Source organism: Saccostrea cucullata, unplaced genomic scaffold (genome assembly GCF_032062105.1).
Source record: "Saccostrea cucullata isolate Sc308-1 unplaced genomic scaffold, CSIRO_AGI_Scuc_v1 ctg777, whole genome shotgun sequence".
Lineage (NCBI taxonomy): Eukaryota > Metazoa > Mollusca > Bivalvia > Ostreida > Ostreidae > Saccostrea > Saccostrea cuccullata.
Genome location: NW_026941711.1, coordinates 44,645 through 65,417, shown reverse-complemented (window position 1 = coordinate 65,417; position 20,773 = coordinate 44,645). Strand labels below are relative to the sequence as shown.

The window sequence follows — 20,773 nt, the reverse complement described above, 5'->3', positions numbered from 1 at the left end:
GTCAAACTTTGCAGGTATTTACGACACAATGTGTAGATGTGCATATCACCAGGAAATTCCAATTCCATTATTTTTTCTGGAAATTTCTGCACTTTTTAACTTATTCATTTGGCCATACCTTGAATAAAGAGATGAACAGTTTGTCAGCGCAACTCCTCATAAACCGCTGCACAGAATTTTGTCAAACTTTGCAGGTATTTAGGACACAATGTGTAGATGTGCATATTACCAGGAAATTCTGATTCCGTTATTTTTTCTGGGACTTTCCGCACTTTTTAACTTAGGTTTTTGGCCATACCTTGAATATAGAGATGAACAGTTTGTCAGCGCAACTCCTCATAAACCACTGCACAGAATTTCGTTAAACTTTGCAGATATTTAAGACACAATGTGTAGATGTGTATATTACCAGGAAATTCCGATTCCATTATTTTTTCTGGGACTTTCCGCACTTTTTAACTTAGGTTTTTGGCCATACCTTGAATAAAGAGATGAACAGTTTGTCAGCGCAACTCCTCATAAACCACTGCACAGAATTTCGTTAAACTTTGCAGATATTTAGGACACAATATGTAGATGTGCATATTACCAGGAAATTCCGATTCCATTATTTTTTCTGGGACTTTCCGCACTTTTTAACTTAGGTTTTTGGCCATACCTTGAATAAAGAGATGAACAGTTTGTCAGCGCAACTCCTCATAAACCACTGCACAGAATTTCGTCAAGATTTGCAGGTATTTAGGACGCAATGTGTAGATGTGCATATTACCAGGAAATTCCGATTCCTTTATTTATTCCGGGACTTTTCGCACTAAAAACTTAGGTTTTTGGCCATACCTTGAATATAGAGATGAACAGTTTATCAGAGCAACTCCTCATAAACCGCTGCACAGAATTTCGTTAAACTTTGCAAGTATTTAGGACACAATGTGTAGATCTGCATATTACCAGGAAATTCCGATTCCTTTATTTTTTCGGGAATTTCCACACTTTCCAACTTAGACTTTTTGGCCATATCTTGAATATAAAGATGAAGAGTTTGTTAGCACCACTCCTCTTAAACTTTTGTACATAGTTTCATCAACCTATGCAGATATTAAGGACATATTCCATTATTTTATCCCAAAGAGTTTTGCCTATTATTCAAGAAAATTTCTCACCCCCCACCCCCCCCCCTTCCAACCACTTCAAATTAATGTTTGGATTTGTATAATGTCAAGAAATTTTGATTCCATTATTTATCTAGAAACTTCATTCCACATTTAAATATGCAAGACATTTTGATGTGAAGATTTTTTTGCAATTATTGCCCTTTTTGATCTATAATATGTATTTAAATGTGTATATGTATTTAAAGTGCACTGTGCCTTTCATTATGTGTTACACCGTCAAGTTTTGGGGGAGCGTGGGGTATGTGAGCTAGCTCACTTTTTTCTTTCATTTTACACAGCAAACACGTCACCCCTCTACTTGGTTGAACAGGACTGCAATTTAGGGCTATACTCGACCCTTAGAGCCACTGAGCAATTACAGACAAACATTTTTCGACACGGAACCTCGGATTATACGGTCTCGCCCGAAGCACCGATCACCATGTCCTGAGGTGGATTCGAACCTTAGACTTAAGGGCAAAGTTTGCCCTTCTTCAATGGTATTTAAATGGTCATGCAAGTCTTATTTCAAACTTAAAAAAAGAATCACAGCTCACATTTGATAATATGAAAATTATGAAACACAAACAAACAACATTAATAAAATTGAATAAAAAGACCATGTTTTCTTGCAAACGTGTTATTCTCTTATACAAAGGTTTAATTAAAAGAAATTCATTAGAAGACATTTCAGATAGCCAAGAATTGTTCTAAAGAACAGCGTGTCGAAATCCTTGTGTACAAGATTATCTAAAATAAAACTGCAAATAAAGTTTAACGAAGCAAGTCGTACATTAAACTCGCAGTTTTTTCCTAGTTATAAATCTAAATCTTGAGTGCATTTTTGATCAGGAACTCATCCATTTTTAGATTTAATTGTCATTATAAACTCTTTATGTCAGTGTTTTCAATAAGAACCGGCAGAATTAACCGCCTGCACGATAAATTTTGCCGGGTATGAATTTTCCGTCATTGGGATTTTGCCGGGGATAGTTCGCGAAATCCATAGATTTTTTCACGACTATCTACATGATCTAAAGAAACTTCCCTTCCCTTGTGTGAGCTCTTTTTCAAGGAAGTTTGATTTGACATAAATAGTACGTATCTTTTATCAATTTACCTACCTACCTTGTCCTTGTTATGCCCATGGGCACATAGGGCAAGGACTAGATTTCTCCACTTCTCTCTATCTTTTGCATTTCGTTCTAGCTCTCCCCACGTTAGCTTATGGTCCCTCATTTCTTTTTCAACCGTCCTTCGCCATGTGTTCTTTGGCCGATTAGGTTTCTTCTTCCCTTCCGGTGTCCATCTAAGGGCTACTTTGGTGATGCAGTCGGCTGGCTTCCGCAACACATGCCCTATCCATCGCCATCTCCGTTTAGTCTACAGAGTTTTCATATTGTCTGTGTTGGCCTTCTCATGTAGTTCCACATTTGTGATTTTGTTTGGCCAGAAAATCCTCATGATCTTTCTGAGGCATCCATTGTGGAAACTAGAGAGTTTGCATATGTCTCCTGTCATTCTCCAGCATTCTGCCCCAAAGAGTAGGGCTTTTATCAGTTCTACTATCTTTGATGGTATTCCATGTCTTACGATCTTCCATAGACTTTTCCTGTGGATACTGTCAAAGGCTTTTTGGAAATCTATAAGGTTTAATATAAGCTGTCTTTGCCACTCTGTACATTGCTCTATAATATTTCGTAGGGTAAACACCTGGTCGCAACAACTTTTCCCTTTCCTTAAACCTGCTTGTTTTTGTCTTAGTTTGGCATCTATTGCAGTTTTAATTCTGTCAATAATTATTCTGCTGAAAATCTTACTAGGTATTGATAGTAATGTAATGCCCCTCCAGTTATTGCAGTTAGTAAGATCTCCTTTCTTTGGCACTTTAATGATATTTCCTTTGGACCATGGCGTTGGTATTGTATTATTATTCCAGGTCTATTTAATTTAACCAGAATATCAATTTAATTCGGTGAGATATACACACAGCAAAGTTATTTTTCGAGATGCTGAACGTGTCCACTGAACACTGAAAACCCCAGATTTGGCCAAGGAAGGATAAATCATATGAAGATAAGGAACAAAAACAAGAAGTCTCTGATGAGACTGTAGCTTTACTGGTCTGTACGTAAAAGAAAGGAAAAGAAACACTTGGATTTGAATTTTTGCAAAAGGCAGTAATTAATAAAATTAAGTTCATAAGTTTAGTCTTCTTGTGTGCCAAGTTATATTAAAATCAGACCAAAACTGTAGGAGGAGAAGTGTTTTAAAGGAATTTCACAGAAATTTCTATTTTAAGTAACTATGACAAAACTGTTCATGAAAATCAAAATCGATGAACCAAATTATGTATCGTAGTGTACTCTGCTTGTGTGTCAAGTTATAATGAAATCAGACCAAAACTGTAGGAGGAGTAGTGTTTTAAAGGAATTTCACAGAAATTTCTATTTTTTTTAACTATGACAAAACTGTTCATGAGAACCAAATTATGTATCGTAGTGTACTCTACTTTTGTGCCAAGTTATAATGAAATCAGACCAAAACTGTTGGAGGAGTCGGAATTCATAAAACTTCTAAGATTATTCTTAAAAGTTTTTCTTAAGTAGTAAAAAAAATTCTGAGGCGAATTCTTAGCTACTTTTACTCTAAGAAAATTAGCATACTTAAGTTCAATCACCTAGCAACGCGTAGAAATTCACGAACAAAAAAGTGCGCTCTTTTGTTAAGGAGGTAAATATGTTTAAATCATTCACAAACGACATGGCAACTGACGAGAAGCAGAGAAAAAAAGAGGAATGCAAATTGGACGAAGGAAGAACGTTTGTTACTAATAACATTAGTTAATGAAAATAAAGATATACTCCGCTCAAAGCTAGGACCAAGTGTAACATCAAACTGAAAAAAGTGTTACGGGGTTCTTTTGATTTCTTACTTCTTTGAATGAAAAGATGTTGTAGTTTCATAGAATTTATTGGAAGTCTATCAGTCATCAATTGCAAACATATGGCATAGCAAGGCACAGCATAAATTAATAGGTATCCTTATTCAGGATCAAAGCTATGATATTTCCTTATCCAGGAATGGTTGCCTTATTCAGGACTTTCACTTGGCATCTATTTCCTTATCCAGGAACTATGGTTCTTATTCAGAACCCTCGAGCCAACAGACTAACAAATTAACAAAAGTCATGGTTTATATACAAGTATAATGATCACGTGATTAAATTAAAGCGACATCTATACATAACAACAAGCGAAGCAAATAATGCATGTTTTTTTTTGTTTTTTTTTTTACAGATTCCGGTCCCTGAACAGGAATGGAAAATGCTAATATTAATGCGTGTTTCTTTGATCTTTTACCATAATAACCAAATGAATTTATTTTATAGATATATTGCTATAGTTTATGTGCATAAGGTCAATTAATTGTTTTATTTAAGTATGTTTTACTATTGGCATGCAGGTTTCATCATATTACACCATTGAATCGTAAATAAATACTGTGTATTTTAAGCATGTAAATTGATTGCAAAATATATCCATGGTTAACATTATGTTAGGGATAACTGACATATTAATATAAAAACTTAATCAATTTTGGGTTGTGCCACAAGCAGATAAAGAGCATGAGACATGTGCTCGTGAGATACACAAATGCATCGAATTCTTGGCAGATGCATTACGTGTGTATGTAAGAAGGAAGTTTTAAACACTAGCAAACCTCTTCCTCCTTATAAAGGAAATGTAATGTGGCACTGAACAAATGAGCTACAAGTACGGGTATTCTTAGGCATAAAAAGATTATTAAGTTGTTGTAATGAAACAGAGAAAAGTGCAATGACTGGGTGTGACCTTCCAACAGGGTGATTATAGCCATATCCGAGTTTTGTTTTGTTAGATTTAATTGTTTTAGATTGATTACAGCAGTCCTTTCCTGCAAGCAATCACTCCCCTTTATATATACGTGTAAGATTCCAAAGTGAGATGGGACGCCAAAGTCCGATGGTTTCGCCAAACCCCGATGGAACGCGGTCTAACCGTCTTTACAGACACCAAAGTCCGACGGTCAGGCCAAAGTCCGATGGTCAGGCCAAAGTCCGATGGCTGTTTCCTATGAGATGCGTTGCGCTAAAGTGCGATGGTCTGACACGACAAAGTCCTACCTATGGTGCGGGAAAAGTTATTAACGTTTATGATGTGATAGTATTCTGACATTAATCTTTTAACGTTGTTTTGAGGTTTTCAAAACCCAAAGAAAATAGTAGATTCGTACATCCGTATATACTCGCCTAGAAGTCGGTTGTATTTAATAAAGAGAGCAAAAAGATAATCTAAAGAAAAGAGCTATATTGAATGATTTTAAAATTGTAAAATTTATTCAACAACATGATCACTGGAACAACGACTTGTATGCACAGGAACTCTTTCCTAAAAAAAAAACAGCGACTGTAGCAACACTGCAGAAGTTTGATCCCGTAGATTTTAAACTGCGGGAACAAACGTTTTCCTGTCGGGCTACTGGAGGAAGGGACGGGTAACCAAAGTTGACATGGATGATAACAAAGGAAAAGTGTACACTGTGGAGGACTCCGAGAACTATAAAATTCACCTTTTGTCTAAATATATGTAATACGTACCAACGTGTTGTAAATTACAACTGTACAATTTAGGGTCTGGAAATAAATTTTACTATTCTGGAACTAGATTACATATTGGTATTATATTATTATTTTTTAGATCGGCCGTTATTCATTATAAGAGAGAAGTTTAGATCTTAAACTTGTACGCTTATGTTTAACTGTGTATATTTTGACGTACATGTTTTTTTTAATTTGTCTGTTGAGATTTTTATGACGTGTAACATGTACGTGTACACCGCGATCGGTGTCTCTGTTTCAACTAGTTTTTTGTCGTCAGTTTAATTATAGTTAGTAGAAAAAAGTGCCCATGAAACTAAACATCCTACTGGTACATTGTACAATGTATAAGGGTAACATTTACACACTTAACGAGGCCCGATCTAGTTGAAAATTACAAAAACGGAATGATAAAAAATTTTAATTCTTGGAAATATACTTTTTTGTTTTATGCTTAGAAAAATTCAAATGAAATTTTGTTACCTTGCCTTTATTGTAGTGAAATGGGGGCACTGTCAAGGTATTGACCATTTTTCGTGTTTTTATACACAATTACATACTAAAACTCTTCAATAAACAAAGAAATTTACAATTTGAAAAAAAAGACATGATGAAATTCTTTGATTTTCACATATTTTATGCAAGTTTCATTCTTCTTATAAAAAATGAAAAGAAAATTGGAGGTAGCTTTTATTGCAGTGAAAAGGGGGCATGTCAAAACACAAAATTTGGATTTATTCTGTCCAACTACGTATTTGATAGGTCGCAATGGGTTTACATAACACCAACAAACGATTGCAGTACTGTATAAGTTTCTAAAAAATAAATAATTTTTACATTATGAAATAATTTTTTCGCCATGCTTTGTTTTTCTCTTAGCACGCGACGTTGTTTTACGTGTGAAAAAAAGGGGAAGAGGGAGGAGGGGGGGGGGGGTAAAGGCGACAGAACTGCGATTTTTACCAATATCATGTAATATACAGAAAAATAAAATATTTCGGGGATTCAATTTAAATGATTTATAGAATTATTTTATTTCTTAAAACTAAAATAATTCATGCATATTTAAGTCCGCAATAAAAAGAGTGTGTATAAACGCTTCAGCATGTTCAAAAGACTAAAATCGTTTACTTTTAGTTGCAGTGTTTGTTTGTTTAAACTCACAAATTCAAATAAAACAGGATAAAATTAATGAATCTGTACCAAAAAATTGATTCCTCAACATTAATTAGGTTCAAAAGTTGTTTATTAATTTAAATATTTAAAAGAATAATAATAGAAATGACAGGTTTCAATGCATAATCTATAGAGCTACCAGGTAAGCAACATAAGCGAAACATTTTAGCGCAATTTAACGTCATTTTAATTGTGACGTTATTGTGTTCAATTGTGACGGCAGTCAAGAGTATTGTGACGTGCCTGAGTCGACGCTGGCCTGCGTTAAAACGTATGCGCAGATCAAGTAGATCGGGCCTTGTTAAATTGGCTAATTTTTATTATTTAAGCTGCACGTTTTCAGTTACGTAGATTCCATATACAAGTTTTACGAACGTGTAGCAATATTGACGTCACTAAAATTTTTGATGTAATACACACAGAATTTAGGTTATTCCCTTACTAGACGTACACGTGCACGTACGCGTTTGAAATCTCAACCTCTCTAATCTATTAGATATTTGCGTATTTCAATGTTATGTGGCATAACTCAGCACCGATATTTGGCGCAATAGTATGATGACGTCACAAACTTGTATCTTTCTCCAACACCATCGGACTTTGGCGACTGCACGTACACCATCTGACTTTAGCTTGTCAAACCATCGGTGTTTTGCGTGACCATCGGACTTTGGAGTCCCATTGCACTTTGGAGTCGTTCATATATATACCCCCCAAATAGCTTTCCGTGTTAAATTATATCTAGTATTTTGCTGTATATTAAGTTAAGTAAACCCTTACTTTAAATATAAATCTCAGTATATTAATTTTAAATTATATTAAAGGTGTTTTGAGATGCGTTATGGATGACCTTGTAAAACATTTTCCCGCTCGTCGCAAAAGCCTTTAATGTTGCTATTGAAAAAATACTAACATGCTATTTAAATCATTGCATTTTCCGTTCCATTCTACTTTCCATTGCGCGGTTTAGAGAGACTCCGCCTCTTGCTAGTGACAGGCTGCAAATGTGAGAGATTTACAATTGGCACAAAAGCCAATGAGCTTTTAAAGATGTTTTCTTGCCAGCAATTACTGCGACACGGACCCTGGATTATGCGGTCCAGCCTGAAGGACAAAGATAGTCTTTTTGGTCTGAATTCAAACTAGACACGTTAGGTAAAACTCGAAACAGCCGCTCTTACCAGTGCTACAGTATTTAAAGCTGTAGATGTATTGTTGCAAACATTTTATTCTCAAAGCAATAAAAATACACGTGGATTTAGAGAAATTCATCAAAGGACACATGAAATAGTCAAGAATTGTTTAAAAGTCAAGTAGTCGAAAAACGTGTATACATGTACATGATAATTAAATAAAAAATGCAAATAAAGACTAAAAAGCAATTAAACATTGAAAGCTCACAGAAGATTATTCTGTCTGCTACGTGAAGCTAAGTATTTTAAGTTCCTTAAAGTTTATAATCAGGGCACGCCCTTTTCATACATGTAGTTGAAATCAAATAATAAAGTCTATGTCCAGGGGGATGACAATAGAGGGTTTCCTGGCGTTAACAAAATCAAGTGTCACTGTACATCCGTAGTTCCTATGGACAGGGGTATGGAAACAGTTTTGCGTCGTCTATGGCGATGTCTCCTCGATAACCCGATCCAATAATTCCATAAATTAGCAGCTGTAACAAGAAAACGTCCATAAATATTTATCTGTAACAAGAAAACGTCCATAAAGTATCAGCAGTTACAAGAGATTTTCATAATTTTTAGCTGTAACAAGAAGACTTGTATAAAAATATCAGCTGTAACAAGAGAAGGTCCATAAACTATCAACTGTAGCAAAAACTTTCATAAATTATCAGTTGTAACCATATAGTAGGGTTGGCAATAAAATACAGAATTGCTAATCGGGTAACCGCAAGACAACCCAATCGATTAACCGGTTAACCGTTCGTCAAAATACGCATTTATTTTTTACGACTAACCGATTGCAGATTGTCTTACCAATTTCCATCTTTCCGATCGAGTAATTCCGGTTACAAATTGTCATCCCTTATATAATAAGTAAAATGTAAAATTACAGCATTTCCACAAATTAAATGTTTATATACATGTTCTAAACAAGCATTCTGGGAGAATTGCTTAAGCAATACATTTCCCCTGCCGGGTTCCCCTTTTCTCTCTATGATAGATGCTCATTTGGAATATTTATTTAGTGCATCACAAAAACCGATCGTAATCTCAATTTTAAAAAAATCCATAACTCTAGATCTGTCAAAAATCATTGACACGGAATGAATTTCAAACTTATTCTGTTACTCTTGAAAATACACTCGTATACCAAAAATCTTAAAATCTGCAAGCGCTTAGAAAAAAAAAAGTGTGAAAAACTAAGTGTAACACATGACAGACAAACGAACGGGTAGACAGACAGACGGACAGACTAAGAGGAAACTTATAGCCCCCTCCGGTTTCACCGGTAGGGAACTAAAGAGACTTAAACATTATTTCTACTCACGTAAGTGTTAGCGTTGAGTTTTACATCCGTTTCTAGGTACAACCATTCGCCCGCTAACTGCTGCCCGGTTTTTCTGACTTTGATATTGTTCTTCCAGTTTACATAATCGAACTCAACAACAATCAATTCGCCTATGTCCTCACCAATCAAGGAATACTGCATTTGCAGGCAATATGTTTTATCTGCAATAGATTTCTTTTTTGTGATGTATTCAAGAACACAAATAAGCAATAAATTTTAGACATATATGTTAAAAGATTTAGCAAGATATTTTGTTTACAATCGTAATTTTCAAAAACAAAACTTCAAAAAAATCAAATAACTGCATTTTAATGAAAGGTATTGTTAAGGACCCTTACTATACTGCACCCTAATTTCAGGGTTTGACATTTAATATAATATATTCTGTTGTGTTTCCCCTAATTCAAATAAAATAAAATATTTATATATTAAATATATTAAACGATGATAGAAAAGTTGAACACTTTATTTGTATGTTGTGTCCATCTGAGTTTATAAACTTGATTTTCTTCATTATTACTGAAAAGGATATGATAAATTTACGTCATAATAATAACTTTCAAAACAGACATTTTTCTTTTGCAGGGATGATCAAAATCTAATCTACAGCTTAATTACAATTAATAAAAGTATGTCCGAACGATGTACGAATCATTTTCAGAGGCGGGGTCATACTGTACCAATATCTTCCAATCCGTAGGATAATGAGTACGCCCTCTTTTTCACCGACTTTATACATAATCAGCGCATATTTGTCTATTGTTTTCCATTTAACAGTAGTTGTATATTTGCATATGTAATGTTCTGTTAAAAGGAGATTAATAGACAAACATGCGATAACGATTTCAAATAGAAAACAAAAACTGCTTCTTCTCACACTTGCTCTCTCTGTTGTGACCAAGTGCTGTGACGCGTTGAAAATTATGATATACCACGTGATATCATAACTCAGGAAATTGTGTGAATATTAAATTCCGTCACGTGATTTATATTCCGGTAGGTAGAATGTTTTATGCTGAGTAGGAAACTGTGCTAGAACATATTAGTTATAAATAGTCAGCTATCGAATAAAAAATATCCTTTACATACATGATTGGGCTTATACGTATTAAATATTATTAAATAATGTATTTGTGTCGTACAGAATAAATAGGAAGATGGAAAATAGAAGAACTTAGTGTGGGAGATTGTGAGTAAAAAAAGTGTTAATAAATGTTCTCATTTTGAAATAACTAAAAAAAAGATGGAAAATAGAGATGTCATTGTTATTCATCCAGTCTAATTTTAGAACCATTCTTCCGATGGTAGCCCCACCTCTCATACATATATAATGTTCATTTAAGGGCAGGTAAGTGTAAATTATCCCTCATTTGGAAAACTGTGAGGAAAAAAAAAATTAAATTCGTTACTTTTTTACAGTCTAATTGTTTCATATTTAAATTGGGTGTTTCATTAAAAGGCAATTGTAGTAAATATATAAATGAAAGTAAGTTAAATATTAAAAGCACAAGAAAACAACCGAAAAAGATCCAAAATACAGCGTTAAATACAGTCGTCCTTTTCTGAAGAAAAAAATTCACGCTTCTTATATCACAATAAATAAGATAATTTAAGAAATTTAAGAAAATCCTTTACGCCATATAATTTTCCCAAACAGTTTTTACAGAAGGGTCTAACGTGCAAACCTTCTTTGTGGCTTGCGAGGTGGGAAAGCCGTGAAAGGTCGTGTTGTTTGGCATTAGTTGCTTCCAGATACATATAAAAGCGACCCTCGGCTGCCTTCATCGGTCCTGTACTAGGGCTGGGAGTTGGACCCTTAAAACAAATAGAAAATTTTTCGGTGTACATACCTCAGAAATATTTTCACAAATAACCTTAGGACAAGACTCAGAGGACCCTTAAAGTGAACGTAAAAATCGTGATTTCTCTGAAAGATTTTTCGTTCCTCAGGGCATATCACAAAAAATACTTGAGACATGGACGAAAGGGACCTTAAAGTGAACTTGAAAATCGTCAACTTATATGACAGACTGTCTATACTTCTGGAAAGGTTTTGCACAAAACTTACCCTAATGGATCAAAAATTTGATTTGATTGTAATCTGTTGCAAAATTAATGATTCATTTTATTTTGAAATTGCCAACATTAAAAATATATGCAATATATTATTTCTGGCTAAAGTCGTAATTTTTGTGAGAAATGGACCCTTGGTTTATGAACGGATATTATATCAAGACAGCAATATAATATAAATTTTAGCTGCCATATATTCAAATTTCCTTACAGCACAGGATCATACTTTGAACTAACGTCAACGAAATCTCTATATAAGCTCAGATCATCAATGGATACAAGAAACCACAAACGGTTGATAGAATACAGATGTTAAATACCTCGTGTCGCTCCCACTGCAATGTTTCGTACATCTTGTGGAGAAAACAAACTTTGTCCGTCTCGAAGGTACAGGCGTAACCTTTATAGTAATAAGTAAACGATATGAAACTTTTAAAATGAATAAGAATTTTACAATTAAATATATATGTTTTTTCTCCTTTTTTAAATCGAAGAGCATTGGATGCTTAATATGTATTTGATTGGGTGATTTCTTGATTTTTAAAGACAGAAAGTTAACAATCGTAAAATCAAGCCCAGTATCTTGCTTTTTGCAGGAATATGGAAAGGACGGGCATAGTCCAATGAAAAGTAGTTCGCGTAACCTATTTGAATTGAATATTGTAATGTTCTAATTTGCTAAGAGTCATAAAGTAAATTTGATTGATGCAGTTTAGGCCCTCTGAGTAGGTCGACTGTAAAATAGGCCTCTGTGACCTAATTGATTCACGGTCCTTGTGCCTTTTGTTTTTATTCCCATAAAAATGATGTCATCTTGTTTCTGAAAGAATCACGGCATTATCAAACTCATTAATCATTTACTTCATCTTTAATAATTGCAGGGTTCTCTGCTTCTTCTTCTAGAATTTGACTGATACCCAACCTCAATTATAAGGTCACGCATTTTATAGAAATTTAAATTCAAACAACTGATACATACATGAAAATGTGACTGTTTGCAGTTTGCAAGTTTAATCTTCTGATCTTCTTCATATATCATATGGTCAATTTACTTCTATCTAGCTTATCTTTGGAAGTTATGCAGAATTATTTTAAGACAGGAATTTTATACAAATGTTGTATAAATTACATGTAATGAAGTTTTGCCGCAGTGACTAAAAATACAATTTTTTCGTCCCCGGATCTGGATTTTTGTTTCAATTTTGTTTAATATATTTTCATTTATATGCCACACGCAATTCGATCAAATAAACCTGATGTCCTACATTTATATATCTATAAACTATGTCATTGTGTTATAATAATTTTTATTTGTACTCACCTTCACACGTGACCCCAGTGTACCCCTCCCGACAGGTACATGTAAACGCCACGCCATCAGAGGCCTTGGCAGCTTTACACACGCCATTATTTTGACATGGGTGGGACAAACACGGATCTAAGTTGTTTTCTTTATAAAAATCAAACCTCATAACTACAGGATATAATACATGGACATTGTTTTGAATCAAGTAAAACTATTTTAACAGTAAATGTATTGTCATCATTTATACATCATTTTTTGTAATTTTTTTCCAGTCACTTGAATTGTCTACTTTACTTTCACTTTTGATTGTTTATTTTCAGTTCCGGTTACTTACTTTCACATCTATCGCCATAGAAACCGAGAGGACAGTGACAAAGGAAACCGGAACCACTCGCTGTACACGTCCCGCCATACTGACAGGGGTTTGGATGACAGGCCGCAGGTTCTAAGATAAAACAAGGAATTCTCATATCATGGGTCAATTTCTTTTTCCGCAAATCAAAATGTTAATATGAACAGCAAACACATACTTTGTCTTTCAATGCTGACAAAAACTCTTCACAGTATTTCCTATATTGCTTGTATCATTAGATTTGATTGGTTATCAAACTGTTAAAAACCACGAAGACAGACAAAAATTACGAAATGAATTTTCACATTTACATGTTATTGTACAAAATATAAAAGTATACGTTTTTTATTTCATTTTTAGGGCAAATACTGTTGCCATTTCAGACAAAGGGAATTCATTTAGTACAAGTCAATTGATGCAAAGCATCAAATCGGCCGCTAACATATTTAACATGTCAACATGTAAAAAAAGAAGTACTTTCACAATTCAAAGCATTCATGCAAGAAAAGAACTGGATATTCAAAGCTGAAATAATGATCATTTTCATTTAAGGCCGTCTTCAAAGCAAAATAAATAGATAAATATTTTTTTAAAAATTGATAGAAATTTTAGTATCATGCCTGCTGTTCAATCCAATTCAATGAATAAAATATATTTCAAACTAGAAATTTTAGTGCATTTGCTCATCCAATGGATTTATCGAAGTAAAAGTGGGGGGTGGGCTAAACCGACAAAAAATGGTAAAGCCCATTTTCAATGTCTATATAATGTATATCTTTGCAAAAAAGTGGGGGGAGCTAACCCCCCCCCGGTTCCGACGCCTATGATATGAGGAATTATTGTCATCAAAATGAATACGTATGCAAGATATACCACGTGCTGATACCCTGGTTATTTGTCACGTGATAATGCCTATATGGTTTCTGCAGAGCAGGCTATGCTGCATGGTGCGGTGCAAAATGTATAAAAATGATCTTTGCGTCATTTGCAGCTGTAGCATTTTCAAACAAGTTTTTACTTGTAGAGCAACTTTTCAATTTTTCATTCATCATGCACTTTTACCACGCGCACGTCATTATTATCCGGAAAATCATAACGATTTCCTTTCATATCTTACACACTCCCTGGATGAGGAGCACCTATTGTAAACTCTTTTTATTTAATCGTAAATTTTCAATTATCTGATGCCAAATGATAATGAAATTAAAACAAAATAACAACGATTAAAACTTAATTTAAAGCAATTTTTGAAAAATATTTCACTCATGATTTTATACATGTTATTTGAAATTATCAGTAATTTACTGAACTAATAAAATAATAACATCTCATTTCCCCATGTGCACTTTCTAACACAACCACAAATAGATCGGCCGCTGCTGCGGCCGATAATAACATATCTATAAACTTCATTGATAGGAAAAGTAAACAAATTCCTTACTTTCACAATTAATTCCTGTGTATCCAGCTAGGCATGCACAGGAGTAATGCGTTGCTGGACTTCCTTTTGACTGACAGGACCCGCCATTGATACAAGGATTTGGGTTACAGACAGTTTCGGTACCTGTACAGAAAATAAAAAGAAATAACAAGCTCGGAAAATACTTTGAGTGTTTTTACTATTCTTTTATTACAAACTGGATTCACTTCTAAATGAATTTCAGTATAGTTAGGGTAGCAAAGTAACTTTATTACACGCAAATGCGGTTTTATATATCCCATTAGATTCGATATGCAAGAGCATGTATTACATATTAACAATTCCCAAAACGAGGTAATTAATTGACAAACAAGCTGATGTAACAAGATTATCAACAGTCTCGTTTCCAGTCATTATTTCGTAAGTTCAACAGGCGATATAACATCATCAAACAAATCCTGAACCGCTTTTTTTTTCATACAACATGTATTGCTATACCATTATTGACAAGGATACACTGAATTGTCAATGTTTTCTTTAACTTTATTTCCCGGTCTTCTTCGTTGTTTGCTGATGTGGTCAGAGTATAGACCATAGAAATTATGAAATTATGACTTTTAGTGAGACTGTTCATATTTTTTTTTTCATTAATGTTCCAGTGTGTATGGAAAGGGGATTTTATTGATTCAATTTAGGCTTTCTTTTTTCGCTTAGTTGTCGGAAAGGTTGAAAAGCTGCTTTTCCTAAACAAATGACTTCTCTCAGGGCAAAATACGACTGAAAGTGATAGAAAGCTGACACCTCGTTGAAAATCAAGTTTATTTTAAAGCGTTATCCCATTTTCAAATGTTAAAAAACTTACACAAGCTTGGACGAAGTAGCATATTATCAATTCCAAGCTCCTGGGAACCAAATATACCCTTAATCTTAATCTACAACGAAGACAGTCACTGATTACCGTTAGACAACATGAATTATGACACAAACATCAAATTGTACCTGTTCGAATATACATTAATGCCTTACTACCTTCATACACGTAATTAAATTGTTCTTTTTTAATGAAATGGACACAACAATGTTTTACAGTTGTTATACCGGCTTGTTTTATTTCAGTAGTTATAGCATACTGCCTTCTTAAGCGTACCTTCAGGTTCTTAATTTTACGGATGTTAATGGCGGCTTTCATCCATTTGTAGTTGGTTGTGGAAGACAGGTCCCAGAGTTGTTGCTCTGTAAAGCCCTCACTAGTTTCCCCCTGTCTGTAAATTTGGGCCATGGTCTGGCTTCCATCTCCCCTTGAGTAGTTCCCCATGTTGTAATCGAATGTCAAACAACGGTCTTTTTCTGAAAGACAATATTTTTTTAGGGGGAAAATTAAAAATATTATCGTGAAAGAATAGACGAAATTCATCATTCAATGAAATTCTGGTAGAATGGATTCTTCAACTGTCTTGTTTCGATTCCATACTTTGGGCTGTAAAGGAGTCTGAGTCTTTTTGTTATTGTAGTTCGAGATTTTGAAGGACTAAAGAGGAATCATAATATTGCATATAAACTTTTTTAAGTAACGAAAAAGAGATTTTAAACAAAATATTACTGTAATGTCACCTTTTTTTCTGACCAACTTTTCGTTGTTGGACGAACAAATATGGGTTCGTGAGATGGGATGTCGTGATTTAAGGGCGTCCATATATAATTTATTTGAATTTTTAGCTTTCATGATGATTGTTTTGTGTTTTTTAAGACCCCGAAAACCAAAACTTTTATCTCAAAAAGCTAGGATCTGTTTTACAGATTTGTCAGAAACAATTTGTAAAAACTATACAATAAAATGCCCTAATATAGTGAAACTCGTTTATTTCCAAAAACAGATAATGTGAATTCACGGATATAGCGAAGTTATCTTGGTCCCCCAGTTATACAAATTTCATGAATCCTTATACGTATATAATGAATTACGGATATAGCAAAGTAATTTCACACGTCCCAGGGACTTCGTTATAATGTAGTTTCACTGTACTTTTACCTACGTGTGTAAGTTGATATGAATTGTGAAACATAAACCTGTAAACTTGGCGGTCGTTATGAGAACTGACGATTTCCTGGTTAGTGCACTGTTTCCGTAGCCTGGGTTTGTTTTCAAAAACTGGTTTTCTCTCCCTTGATATGTGTATACGCCTCTATTACAACCACGGTCGTAGCAGATAAACTGAAACAAAGAAAGTAACCACTGAAATCTATTGAAACAAAACATAACAACCGAAATCTACTCATCTAAATGTAACCACAGAAATCTATTTAATTTTAACAATTTAAACTCCCCATCCTACTAAATGCTTTGTACCAAGTTTAGTCAATTGGCCAAGTGGTTCTTGAGAAGTTGAAAATGTGAAAAGTTTACAAACGCATGGGCAGACGGCCGATCGACGCAACTCATAAACGTTCACTTGAGCTTTCGGCTCAGGTGAGGTAATACGTTACTTATATATGAAAGCCACTGAAGCTATAAAAAGTAAGCATTTTAAGCTACTGAAACCCCAACAAACAGAAAGCTGTAAGTTATAAAAATATTAGTTTGCCCTCTCTGACCGATTGCCTAATTACCTTCCAGGTAAAATCTACTTTTATTTCAGTTCTAAATTTCTCATTTCGTCAACAGTTCTTTAAACACTAGTTATACTAGATTTGTAAAACTCAGTATTGATGAATTCGAGGGGATTAGTTTTTTAAATAATGTTCCACCTACTCATTTATCTTGAGTTGGAAGAGGGCACTTTTTTTAATTGGCCTTATCTAAACGACTATTATTGAAGATTCAAGTACATGTAAATATTTGAATTGCATCTGATGAATAGAAAAGAGTTGAATTATTCACAAGATGTTTCAGAATATTACCACAGCATATTTCCATAAATACTCTGATTCCTCTACATCCTGACTTAGAATGCAAGATTTCAGCTCCTTGGAAAAGTCGCAGAAGTTATGGCCATTGTCTGTTATATATTAGAACAGCGTATTATAATAAAATAAATACTTCTTGAATTAAGTCTTAAAATATTGAAAAAGCCATTACTTAAAAATAATGGTGAAAAATTACGTGAGAAATTATGAATATATTATATTATTAGGACTGATTTGTTGCTTAAGGCATTTCAATGACATATGATACAAAATATTTTCACCATATGGCATTGTATGACAGGTTTTATAGATTACATAATGTAAAAATTCAACATAATAAATAAAATGACTTCATTGAGAAATGCCATATCAGAGAAAGCATTGTTATCAACCATTATAAGTTAACAAAATATTATAATTGAAAAAAGCTTAACTGATTTTCGCCTAAGGTGACCAAAAATTTAGTTGGTGTGTTTGAAAATGCCAATGTTCTAATATTGATATGAATAAATAAAGACAGGGATTTAACGTTTTATCTTCAAAAGAAGAATATTTTTCGATAAAATTTTAGAAATAGAATCTTAGACAATGAAAAAGCATGACTGGCGATGCCTAAGTCATAAACAGATAGCAAAAGTTAAAATGAATGACTATGGTGAACAAGAAATATAATGGGTAGAATAAACTCAAAAATGTTACCTGCAAACTCGTCGCAATTTTTTCCTGAAAATCCATTTTCACAGTAGCAAACGTAAGACCAGTCAACAGGATTTTCCTGGCAATCGGCGCCATTTTTACACGGGGAAGAAACACACTCTGATCAGGGGAAAAGAAATATATACACTGTACATTTTTTTTCATGTTTAAAACGATAAGCCTGTGTCAATTTTATTTTTCAGGACTTGCTTTAATGTACGTTTATTTAATAACAAAAATACTGCTTTACAAACCAATGCCTTTAATTGCAGGTCTTAAAGAAAGATAACCCTCCCTTGTGACGGACATTAATTACAATCGTGGATTTGAGCTTTTGCTACTAAATTATTTCTGAGAATAACTGTGGGTAATATTTATCATAAATATACATTACTTCTGCTGTTTTGAACCCAACGATTAATTTCAAACATTAAACAAACACAAATAAATTATAATTAAATACACCCCTCCAAAATTTGATCCTATTACTGTTAACTTTATAGTTTCAAGTATTTGTATCAAAATGCCAATATTGAATGAATTATATTAATTAAGACAGTGATATCCGACCAATTAATTTCGTCAGCACCTTCATGGCGTCAAATTATGGCGAGGCCAATAAATAGGTCAGAGCACTGTATATAAAAATTGCTTCCGTTCAATGAAACTTATCTTTTTGTACAACCTACTTGTATGTGAAACCTATTCGGCGCCAAATATTAAACCTTCCCGACGTCAAATGTAAAACCTACCTGACGCTAAATGTAAAACCTACCCGACGACAAATGTAAAACCTACCCGACGCCAAATGTAAAATCTACCCGACGCCAAATGTAAAATCTACCCGACGCTAAATGTAATACCTACGTGACACCAAGTCTTAATCACGACTGACTATAAAGGTAAAACCTACGTGACGCCAAAGCCTTGACGTTAACTGTGACGTATCTGTCTGCGGTAGAAGGAATCTGATTCTTTGTATTGAACCTCATCATCATCATCGCTGGATTGCCAACCAAATATTTCTTGTATGACTTAAAGTCACCATCTCCCTGTATGCTGCCACATAACCTTAAAATAGATAAAAATATCATCTTCCATTGCTTTCTTTATAATTTAATTCTGGTTGTAACGCTGTATTTGATTGGGTAAAAAAATTACTTTTAATACATCGTATAAAATGGGTTGCTATCGTCACAATGACTTGCGTCAAAAACGTATCAATCCGCCTGACGTTACATTCAAATTTTGTACAAGTTTAAGTCATTTTGTTAGATCAATCATCTTTTTTTCTTACATTAAATGAATGAATATTAAATCATAAGCAATGGATTTAATAGCTACCTATTTTATACCGTGTAAACTGGGTTGGAGCAGTTTACGCTTCACGGTTTATAAAGCGTAAACTGCCCCAACCCAGTTTATACCGTATAAAATGGGTAGCTGTTAAAGGTGCTTGGACACAGATTTGAAGTTAATTTTTTCTGTATAATATCACGAATCATATATTGTAATAGCATTTCACACAAAAATAAATGAAAAATCTGTATTATATTGATATTAAAACTTTTAATTTTTTGGCGGGTTTGATTTACACATCCTTGCACTTTCATAAATTTTAACTTTATTCCTTAGGAAAAGTTGCAATCTTGTTGTGTATTATTGAGAATATTAAAACTTAAATCCAGAAAAATAATTTTATTCGGAGTAGAAATGTTAGATAGCAAAACTCTTTAACAAGTATCATCATTCCGTTGTGTACAGAGTTTAGCAAATCGAGCACACTCGTGTTATGTTCACAGTTTTCGTAAACAAGGCAAGATCCTGTTATTGTTTAATGTTAACGATTCACCAGGTGCGTTTAAACGCCAAAGTCTGCTCACCACAACTGCACAGACTGACAATATATTGTGTGTTTGTTTTGCTTCCGAACATGTCTACTCTGTTTTTTCTGGATTATGGTATTAATATTTTTCATTAATACACAACAAGAATGTTATTTTTCCAAAGAATTAAGAATAAAGTTAAAATTTGTGAAAGTGCAAGGACGTGTCAATCAAACCCGCCAAAAAAATAAAAAAAAATAATAACTTATAAATGAATTGGGATTTTAAATTAATTTTTGTGTGAAATGGTATTAAAATATATAAGTCGTAATATTATAGAGAAAAAATTAACTTCAAATCTGTGTCCAAGTACCCCTTAAATTCATTCTTTAAATAAACATCGCACACACTGTGGATTTATATGCTTTTTATCGCTCAGGTTGGCTCAGTGTGCTTTTATTGATAAATATTTCATAATTTTCTGTACAATTAATTCTTGAAATTGTAATTAAGGACCCTCTTTGCTGTAAATTCTGTCATACCTCGAAAATAACAACTGTTTATTGCTCAAAGGGCAGTTCACTCTAATTACACAAAAATATCCAGAAATAAGGGTATAGTGCATAAAAGAGAAAAATTGAGAAAAAAGAGAATATACGGAATTTCTTAACCAGGTTCATCCCCCCTCAATAAAAGAAAGA

General features: G+C 33.7%; 1 protein-coding gene across 2 annotated transcripts in view; it reads right to left on the bottom strand.

The window, feature by feature from the left end:
- The window catches only part of LOC134258275 (uncharacterized), a 65,715-nt gene that overhangs the window by 32,483 nt on the left and 12,459 nt on the right, over positions 1 to 20,773 (bottom strand). Inside the window, exons 13-25 of one of the 2 annotated variants that reach the window (XM_062740804.1) lie at positions 19,160 to 19,317; positions 18,250 to 18,366; positions 17,545 to 17,642; positions 16,714 to 16,858; positions 15,794 to 15,993; positions 15,509 to 15,578; positions 14,668 to 14,790; positions 13,209 to 13,319; positions 12,890 to 13,018; positions 11,889 to 11,968; positions 11,181 to 11,310; positions 9,475 to 9,656; positions 8,397 to 8,635 (exon numbers count right to left, since the gene is read on the bottom strand). In XM_062740804.1, coding sequence (XP_062596788.1) covers positions 8,549 to 8,635; positions 9,475 to 9,656; positions 11,181 to 11,310; positions 11,889 to 11,968; positions 12,890 to 13,018; positions 13,209 to 13,319; positions 14,668 to 14,790; positions 15,509 to 15,578; positions 15,794 to 15,993; positions 16,714 to 16,858; positions 17,545 to 17,642; positions 18,250 to 18,366; positions 19,160 to 19,317 — 1,630 coding nt within the window. In that variant the 3' untranslated portion in view covers positions 8,397 to 8,548. Of the gene's footprint in view, positions 1 to 8,396; positions 8,636 to 9,474; positions 9,657 to 11,180; positions 11,311 to 11,888; positions 11,969 to 12,889; positions 13,019 to 13,208; positions 13,320 to 14,667; positions 14,791 to 15,508; positions 15,579 to 15,793; positions 15,994 to 16,713; positions 16,859 to 17,544; positions 17,643 to 18,249; positions 18,367 to 19,159; positions 19,318 to 20,773 lie in introns of those variants that run through there. The other variant, XM_062740805.1, reaches the window with a different exon arrangement.